The 10,258-nt window shown below is 41.1% G+C and overlaps 1 protein-coding gene across 1 annotated transcript; it reads right to left on the bottom strand.

The window, feature by feature from the left end:
• Positions 1-666: 666 nt before the first annotated feature.
• LOC133907713 (putative glycine-rich cell wall structural protein 1) lies at positions 667-1,487 on the bottom strand. The gene has a single exon (XM_062349788.1). The coding sequence runs from the start codon at positions 1,465-1,467 to the stop codon at positions 892-894; it is 576 nt and encodes a 191-aa protein (XP_062205772.1). The 5' UTR covers positions 1,468-1,487; the 3' UTR covers positions 667-891.
• Positions 1,488-10,258: the final 8,771 nt, after the last annotated feature.

Raw genomic sequence — 10,258 nt, 5'->3', positions numbered from 1 at the left:
GACGTGCTTCTCTTCCAGCACCAGAGGGAAGCCGGAGGAAGGGAGAGAGAGAGGGGGGGCGGCATGTGGAGGAGCTCATCTTCTTGGATGGGAGGTCAATGGCATGGCTAGTGCTTTTGCCCATGTGGCTCGCAGAGAGGAAGAGAGGGAGTGAGACTAAAGGGGAGAGAGAGGCACCAGCGGTGGAGAGAAGGCCAGAGCAGAGGGAGGGAACTTGCCAGTGAAGGAGATGGCCGGCCAAAAGGGGAAGGTGGCCAACCGAAGGAGAGAGCGTTGCAGTGGACTCCTTGGCGGCGGCGGGCCTTACGGGTGCGGCGGCGAAGCGGTTGCACAGGTGTGGACCGAACATTTGAGAAACCTAATTGGAGGTTAGGGGTGCGGGTGTGCTCCTGGCGGAAAAGGCCAAGGATTCCACCAAACAAAGTGCGGTGATCATTGTCTTTCTCAGAACTCCTGGTAGGTGGATAGCGAATGTGTGCCTTCCTTGGATTGGATCTAATGTTTGTACCTAGAGAGGTGAATTGCGCAGCACATCTAAGTGCAAACCAAGGGTCGACGAAGAGAGTTAGAAGTGTGTGGTTAAATAGAACACATGGATTTTCTACTTTAAGTAAATAATATAGATTTATAAGAAACATCCAAACATAGTGCGCAAATGACAAAGAACTAAAGAAGTATATATCATTTCATTGATAAGCTGACACGGTTACAATGTCTCCATGTAATTTGCACCTTATACTTCAACTGCTACATTTACTAAGTTCAGCGGAGCCCTTTATTAATTTTTTTATAACAAAAGCACAATATCCCGTACAAAAGAAACTAAACAAATTCTACTACCTCAAACAACAAAAGTTGGGCTCCACCTTTAGATTGTCTAGGAAGGACAAACTAGGGTTCGGCATCACCATACCCAGATCCACCTCCATTACCACCGCCAGTCCCACCATTCTCACCACCACCATTGCCACCACCATTGCCATTAGCATTTGCACTTCCAGAACTTCCATTCCAGTCGTTATTGGCGGAGCTAGAGCCAGATCCGGTGCCACTACCAGCCCCATGACCACTAGATCCCCAGTAACCTCCAGCTTGTCCTCCACCACCCCCACCACCGGTACCACCAGCGCTAGAAGATCCACCATAACCAGAATACGGTCCTTGACTATATTGACTAGAACCTGAACCTGATCCGGATCCTGAACCTGATCCGGACCCGCCGTATTGGCTACTGCCACCCCCTCCACCACCCCCTCCAGCAGTTGCATGGGCACCATTTGCGCTGCTGTCACCGGATCCGGTGCCAGTACCAGACCCTGAGCCCCCACCATTCACATACCCACCGCCCCCTCCCTCTCCTGTGCCCGTTCCATCAGCACTGGAGTATCTAGCCACCCTCACAGCATTGGCTAGTCCAATGCTAATGAGGACAATGAACCCAAGTGCTACCAGCTTAGTGCCTGCCATTGTGAGCTACTGCTAGAGAGTCTAAGTTGAGATGAGCTCCGAGTGAAAGGCCGCATGAGTATTTATAGTGTTTGAGGCCATGCAGTGCTTCTTTATCTTAATAGCATGCACGTTAGTGGTGTTTCATGTGGAGATCAAGTGGAGGCTTTAATAAGCCAGTGAAACTAATGGAGCTTGTTGACTTGGAATAATGCAAGTACCGAAGTGGTTACAACTTCTCTTAGTTAAATGTTTTTTTTTTTACGAGCAGATCACAGGAGCTTTGTTCGTGTAAGTCAGGATTACAATCACGAGTTGCCACCTCCCTTAAGCCAGCAGGGGATGGAATCCTTCTAGGTACACACCAGATTATCATGGGAAGGCATTCTCGCACAACACTGTGCTGCGGAGTTTGTCTCTTTTTACAACTGAAATACTAAAACTAGTAAACATTTCGTCTAGCTCCTTGATCTCATGCCATAAGCTATAGATTGTGAAAAATAACTTATAAATTTTAGATTGTAAGAAGCTAGATTGTACAATCTGTAGAAGGTTGTGAAACCCAAATTGCTAAATTATTACAACCTAAGGGCTGGATTGTTAGATTATGATGAGAGCCTATTTATTTTAACTTACAGATTATGAATCACAATCTACAATCTCTAGTTGAAACAAAAAGAATCTAAACCTAGCAGCTGCTTCCTCAAACAAAAGGACTGGGCCGGGTCCTACTTGCTTCCTCCGGTTTAAGTAGATGCTCAGTTTATAATTATTCATTGTTTCAGAAAAAAAGGGGGCGATGTGAATGATTTGAGATCTTTGAATTGCTTTGTCTTCTATGTGTAAGAATGGTCCAATTCCGTAAAAATCAGAATATGTGCCGTTAAACTTTTTAATCTTTGAGCACTATGTTTTAGACTATCAAGATTGGCATAAAGATACACGACTAAATTTGTATTTGAAAATACTTTAATTAAAATAGAGTTTTATTAGTACATATTGATATAAGTAATAAAAGTAGTGATCAACATCAAATTCTGAAGACGACAAAATTTCAAAAACATCAAACAGAAAAGAATGCAGTGTGTAGGAAAGTATCCCTACACGACTAAATTTAAGGGATGCACCAAATTTATGGTGTGAAAAGCACCTATCTTATCCGAGTCTCGTAGTATTTTGCGAGTTGGAGTGGTACTAAATTTGCAAGCTTCAACACATATAATGCATTAGTTACTTCAAACATCTTTGCAACTTTGTAGGACTACGCTCCTTTGGAACATGATTTTTTTCCAGATTTTTATGGGAATGTAAACCGTTTCATTCAAAACACTTACATAACTCATATGTGCCAAAATTGGCACTCAAATATACGCCGGTTGGACCTTCGGCTAATGACTTTGCATCGCTTGCATATTTATTTGGTCTAATTCCTCATATGCCACGAAAAAAACTCAAAATCCCTGATATGTCACTGTCAATAGCTAAGATGGACCCCACGTGTCATAGATACACCGAAGACCACTACTACAGAATCCATTTAGTAGAACACCCTTGTACAGACGGATTTATAGAGCCGCATGTACAAAAGGTACCATAGATGTCTCCAAACTAGAACCGTCTGAGAAAATGGCAACGAGCTGTTGCAACAAAGTATGATGCTACAGTATAGAAGGTTACAAACTACAACTGTCTGTACTAATAGTGTCTCACTCATTTTGAGCGTATGTCTTATATAGATTATTTTTATACAATGATTAGTAATGAACAATAGGTGAGATGGTAAGGAAGGTTCACACGAGGCTAGAGGTTGCGGGTTCAACTCCTAGAAAACGATCGCATCTGCATAATAATATAAGGGGCTGGTGTGGGTAGGAAAAATATTTTTTTGCTTCAGAAAACTTAGTGTAGACGGTTTTAATAACGAGTCGTCTGTACAAATTTGTACAAACAGTTCCAATAACGAGCCGTCAGACAATTTCAATAACGAGTCGTCTGTACAAATGATTTGTACAACGGTTCAAAAATCGTCTGTCTAAATTTAATTTGTACAGACTCTTTTTTACAGATGATTCAAAAAAGTGTCCCGCACAGGGTTTTTGAACCGTCTGTACAAATTATTTTTCTACTAGTGGATGTATCTAGATATTTTAAGTTTTTCGATGGCATATAAGGAAATGCCCCTATTTATTTGAGTAAACTCTCCAGCATCGTAAAACGTGAGCAACTGTTGACACGACAACCAAAAGATATACAGATCGCCCTGTGATTACTTATTAGTGATCGAGCACTAGTATTATTAACAATCAAAGCAAGTAAACGATGACCAGGTTTAACTTTTAATTGCATGTTTGAAAATCAGCACAAGCATCCACTGATTCAACATAACAATTCTACTCCACTTGCACTGGTTCTGGTTGACATTGCAGAGGCTACCTCGAGATTTTCGTAATTGACTACGACCAAGATGGATACAGTCTCAAGAATCAGATGCACGTGATCAGGATAAGCGAGACAACTAACAAGGTCTAAAGTAAAATCGAGGAGTACTTGCTGTTAGCTCCAAACTTTAGTTGATTCACATAAAAACCAAGCTCTTGAACACCCAAACAGCGGCAGTATATGTGCATAAAAAAGTTCAGTGACACCATTAGATGTAGGTGAAGCTAGTTATCGAGATGGAGTCATTCGTGATGTAGAGCGCTAGTGTAGTGTCTGCGTGACGGAGATGATCGGTGTAGGCAATGACATAGTGGCAATGGCGATGGTTTTCACCTCGTTCACAGTGCACGTAGGATTGGATAGATGCATTTTTGTGGGAGAGGCGAAAACCAAGCGTGGAATAGGAAAACCTAGCTGGTGTCGGACTCTCCCGTGGGTTTATGTAGCGCTGCACGAGGTGGGATCACAACCATTGGTTGGTTGTGCTCCCGATCAGAGCGTGATCATGAAAATGAGCTCCTCCTGATCACTTGGTTGTCAGTTGAGTTATGTTAGGGAGAGAGAGGGTCCGAGATAAATTCCAACATTCTCCTCCTTGCTCATAAGATTAACATCATAAGCTTACTCTCAATGAAACAGCATACCAAGGCAAACCGTTACAACGGCCAATGAAAAACCATTGAAACCCAAATACCTACAGTGTACCACTCCATCCTAAAATAGAAATTTGTAATGCTTAGTGGGAGTTAGTTTGCTATATGGTCTTTGAATCCAGAATCATAGGCTCTTCAATAACCCCATGCAGGCAACATAATCAAGAAAATTATAGGTGGTAAGCCGTTAGTGAGTGGCACCATAAACATTAACTTAGTACTTATATGCTTGATTCGGATGGTTTGATCTTAGATTCTACCTTTCACAATATAATACCTAATGTCGATGTGGTTGGCAACATCACTAGACATGGAAAAATTGCGTAAGTGCTTTTAAAATGTTGTCTATCACTCTAAATCCAGGTATAAAGTTCTTTTGCTATATAGCCTACCCGATAGCCTTATAACATGCTACAAACTCAATTTGTATCGTTGACGATGTCGTAAGTGTCTATTTGAAGATTTTTCCCAAAATAGCTCCTCTGACGAGGATGAGCATATAACTTGTCGTGGATTTTCTTAGTATCCACACACCTCGCAAACGAATTGTTAAACATGAGCATGTAGTACTTACTGTCTTATGAATATAGAATGACTTTCTTAACGGCTTTACAGTGGTCCAATCCCAAATTTGACTGATATCTGTCAAGCATCCCATTTACAAAAACTAAATTTAGGGCATGTAAGCTTCTGACAGCTGAAGCATAAGGAACCTACTTCATCTTATCAGTTTCATAAAGGTTGCTCGGACATTGCATATTAAAATGTCCCAAACTTATTACCCTTTACAATCGGAGTAGGTGAGGTAGAGCACTTAAATATATTGTATTTCTTTAGTACTCTATCAATGTATGCCTTTGGACCTATTTGGGTGAATATCATTATAAAGAATGTAAGAAGCTTCATTGAAATCTTTCTTATGACTAAGATGGTAAATTTTCTCCATCTAAATTTTACTTAAATGTAGTTGTCAATTTACTTATGATTTTACTTCATTATGGTCAATATCTTCTCTTAGAGCCTTGATTTCAACCTTTCGATGTTTACCTTAGAGTTGCTTTTTATTTTATAGACCCATTTATAGCCAATTGTTTTGGCTCCATCAGCAATTTCTACTAAGTCCTATTCACCATTATCGCTCAGACTAATTCATCCTTTATGACATTAAGACACTCAGACGGATGTTCTTTATACAAGTTGGGACTACTAAGGTTCAAACTATGCAACGGTCAGAGTTAGAGGAGTCTAAAGGGTGGAGAGTCACTTCCTTAATGAGACGCTCTATTCTCCCCCTCGAGATATGGCCAAACAGACAATTTCACAGTTTCGAATAAGTCTCATTATTCACATTACAGAAACTTAAAGATACCATACATTCATTTAGAGGAAGCAAGACAAATAATTTCTGAATTTAAATCCAATGATACACTTATTGTCTTCGAAATTACATCATAATCGTCCGACAAAGAAACTAAGATAAGATTCCTCCTGATGGAAGGAACATGAAAGCATTATTAAAATGAAAAATAAAGCCGTTATCTAATACTAATGGAAGTAATTTGACGGCTTCAACTTCATCTTTCTTTTGTTTGCGCCTTTAAGACTTTGTTCCCCCTTTCTTAGGGTTATCATGGTATGAAATGCCTATAATGAGTTGGCAACGTGCACAATGACACCTAAGTCAATTCACCAAGTAATAAGGGAGAAATCAACATAAGAAGATTCATCAATAAATATTATTATATCATTACCCTTTCTTGAAAGCAACTTTAGAAAACCAACATAGTCTATTTGGTAATGTCCTTTCTTGTGGTAGAAGTAGTAGCCATCATCCTCAGTTTCTTTAGTGTCAAGAGCAAAAGAAGCGGGTGCCTAGGGCACCCTTTGTGATGCCTTGTCATGCTTAGCGATGAAATGCAACTTCTTCATAGACTTAAAGTCCACTTGAAATTTTCTTTTGTTGTTGGGGCTGCTACCATGATTCACAAAGTCATTCTTTTCAGCCCTCACCTCAACTTCCTCTTGGACGCACATCACAATCAAGTCGCTCATGCTCCACTTCTCCTTCTAAGTGTTGTAATTGATTTTAAAAAGAGTAAACTCAGGAGGGAGAGAGGCCATAATGAAGTAGATAAGAAAATCCTTAGAGATTTTCATGTCCATGCCCTTTAGTTTGGCAGCTATGGCTGTCATCATCATGATGTGTTTTCTTATACTGTTGGACTCATAATTATACTTAGTGTTCAGGAGCTTCTAAATAAGTGTACTGGCATAAACTTTGGATGTGTCTTTGAATTGCTCTTCCAACGATGCCAAGTATGTTTTAGCTTTTTTGAGTTAGAGATTGCTCCCCTTATAGCATCTGAAATCAAGTTCCTCATTATCATAAGTGACATGCGGTTGGAATGTTCTCACTGCTTAGAAAGTGCATCATAAGTTTTCTTTAGTTTATCATAATTCTTCATGTCAATGGCTGAACAAGTGGGACCATCAACCCTAAGTGGATTGTCAAGGTCCAAAACCCGAAGGATAGCCGTCACTTTAGCTTTCTAAGCAGGAAAGTTATTCCCCATAAGTTGCTCTATGCCATCAATCATGGTGGCAACAGAGGAAGCGTTAACAGCTAGAGAGAAAAGTTAGGCTAGATTAGGAAATTTATCATAAAGAAATAATTTGCACAAGAAAACCTATGCTGGTCTAATTAAATCATGCCAAAAATTAACTCCAATCCGCGTAGCCATTGAGTAGAAAACGGAAAAGAAATTAAATAAATACATAAACTACATATAATTACAATCAACATTGGTCAGAAAGTAATTATGAACATATGTCAAATTCTCAAGAAAAATCTTCTTGTAGGTTCCAATTCATCCAAAGAATTAATAGTAATTTTTTTCATTAAAACATCATTAATTTGGGCAACATTTGTTGAGAAATCCAGTGCATAAGTTGGAAAAGCATTAATATTCACAAAAAAAACTCAATTTAAAAAGAAAAGCCCGCAAACTTAAAACCGGCCATTAGGTCCAACAACACGCCATGGCCTACTTGCGCAACTTAGCTCGGCACAAGGCACCTCCAACGCGTGCGCCCAACCCATTGACTTGTCTGCTAGCCCGATCACCGCGCTGACGCTGCGGTGCATCCCTAAGCGTTTATTCTAATCCGATAGCTCCGTGAGTGTTTCACCAAATTAAAAAACCACAGCGCAGCACCAGGTTGCCCTAACCCTAGCCACTCCTCTTTGTTTTATCTGAGAAAACCACGCGACCGAGAGAGAAATGGCAACTGTGGGTCTGAGAGCACTGACAGCTCACGTCGCCGGTGAGAGAGAGAGAGAGAAGAAGAAGAAGAAGAAGAAGAAGAGTGCGGCGCTTCCTAGGAGGTACCCGCCAGCGCACGCTTGCGGCAAAGCTAGCACGCGGCGCCGTTGATGGGTCTGCAACAGCGCTCGACGTGCACGGCAAAAAAAGAAGGTGCTCCGGTGAAGGCATTGATGAGCACCTAAGGAAGCACATAGACCCGACGAACCGGAAGCACACAAGAGCTGAGGGGGTCCATGTGCGATGAAGAACTAAAAGGGAAGGGGGATCCTGTCGGAGAGGATGAACACGTTGGCTCCGACGGAATCAATAGTGTGCAATAGGTACGCAAATGTCACCTCCCCCCCCCCCCAAATGAATTGCATGAAGTCTTGGGTTATGGCTTTCTAAATTGGGGATTTGCAGGTTTAGGGTTCCAAAACTTTGGGGACATAGGGATTAGGGTTACGGGAAAAAGGGTAATTCTTAGGTTTTCTCAAAATTTGTGTAATTCCCCTCCTTCTCTATGCTTACCTGAGATCTAAACCTTTACCCAAGCCATACAAACGCACATACATGCACAAACAACGTTTAAATCATGATTAAAAAACCTAAGCCATGCCTAATATACATAAATCATTAACATGTATGCTTAAGGAAGTCCCAATTTCATTATTCTAAGGTGATTAGGACCTACTCTTGCTTAATTGATAGCAACAGTACTAAAATTAATTAATTTGAGCCTAATTCACATAAATAAACCTTAACCAGAAGCAATTAGGGCCTAATTAACATGAGTTGAGCCTAATTTAGACTTAAAACACATAAGTTTTTGTAAATATGCTTAAACCAATTATGATTAAGGCTAATTAACCACTAATTGGCATCAACCGATCATAATTGAACCTTAATTGGACTTAAACATGACTAACGGGTTCAATCTGGCTAAGGACGGCTCTGATACCAATGTTAGCTCTAAACTTATGTAATTGAACACCCAAACGCGTGAGGCAAAGCTAGCGTACGGCGTCGTCAATGGGTATGCAGTAGCGCTCTACGTGAACGGCGAAAAAGAAGGTGCTCCAGTGAAGGCATTGATGAGCACCTAAGGAAGCACATAGACCCGACGAACCGCAAGCACAAAAAAGCTAAGGGGGTCCACGTATGATGAAGAACTAAAAGGGAAGGGAGGATCCCGTCGGAGAGGATGAACATGTTGGCTCTGGCTGTGTCAATAGTGTGCAATAGGTACACAAATGTCACCCCCCCCCCCCCAAATGATTTGCATGAAGCCTTGGGTTAGGGCTTTCTGAATTGGGGATTTACGGGTCTTTTAGGGTTCCAAAATTTTGGGACAATAGGGATTAGGTTTACGGGGAAAAAGGGGAAATTCTTAGGTTTCCTCAAAATTTGTATAATTCCTCTCCTTCTCTATGCTTACCTGAGACCTAAACCATTACCCATGCCATACAAACACACATACATGCACAAACAGCGTTTAAATAATGATAAAAAAACCCTAAGTTGTGCCTAATATACCTAAATCATTAACATGTATGCTTAAGGAAGTCCTAATTTCAATATTCTGAGGTGATTAGGACCTAATCTTGCTTAATTGATAACAACAATGCTAAAAAAATAATTAATTTGAGCTTAATTCACATCAATAAACCTTAACCAGAAGCAATTAGGGACTAATTAACGTGAGCTGAGCCTAATTTGACTTAAAACACATAAGTTTTCATAAATATGCTTAAACCAATCATGATTAAGGCTAATTGAGCACTAATTGGCATCAACCGATCATAAGTGAACCTTAATTGGACTTAAACAAGACTAACGCGTTCAATTTGAGCTAAGGATGGCACTAATGCCGATGTTAGCTCTAAACTTATGCAATTGAACACCCAAACAGCAAAAGCATATTTGCATAGCAAAGTTCGGTGGCGCCATTAGATGTAGGTGAAGCTTGTGATCGAGATGAGTCGTTTGTGACATAAAGCGTTGGTGTAGACGTGTTAGTGCAGTGCCGGCATGATGGAGATGATTGGTGTAGGCGATGTACGTGTAGCCGGCGATGATGCAGTGGCGGCGGCGACGGTCTTCACCTCATTCACAGCGCACGTAAGGATCGGATAGATGCATTTTTGTGGGGGAGGTGAAATCCAAGCGTGGAATAGAAAAATCTAGCTGGTGTCGGTCTCCCCTGTGGGTTTATGTAGCGCTGCACAAGGTGAGCGTGAGTTGGGATGTGTGCTCCCTATCAGAGAGTGATCTTTAAAACGGGCTCCCCTCATCTCTCGGTCGTCAGTTGGAATATGTTAGGGAGAGAGGGGTTCGAGATCAATTCCAACACTTGCAATCTCCAAGCTAGTAGCACAAAAGCCAGGTCAAGGAGTACTTGCAATCTCCAAGCTC

This window comes from Phragmites australis, chromosome 24 (genome assembly GCF_958298935.1).
Source record: "Phragmites australis chromosome 24, lpPhrAust1.1, whole genome shotgun sequence".
Lineage (NCBI taxonomy): Eukaryota > Viridiplantae > Streptophyta > Magnoliopsida > Poales > Poaceae > Phragmites > Phragmites australis.
The sequence above is the reverse complement of the archived record's forward strand: the minus strand, read 5'-3'. Positions and strand labels throughout refer to the sequence as shown.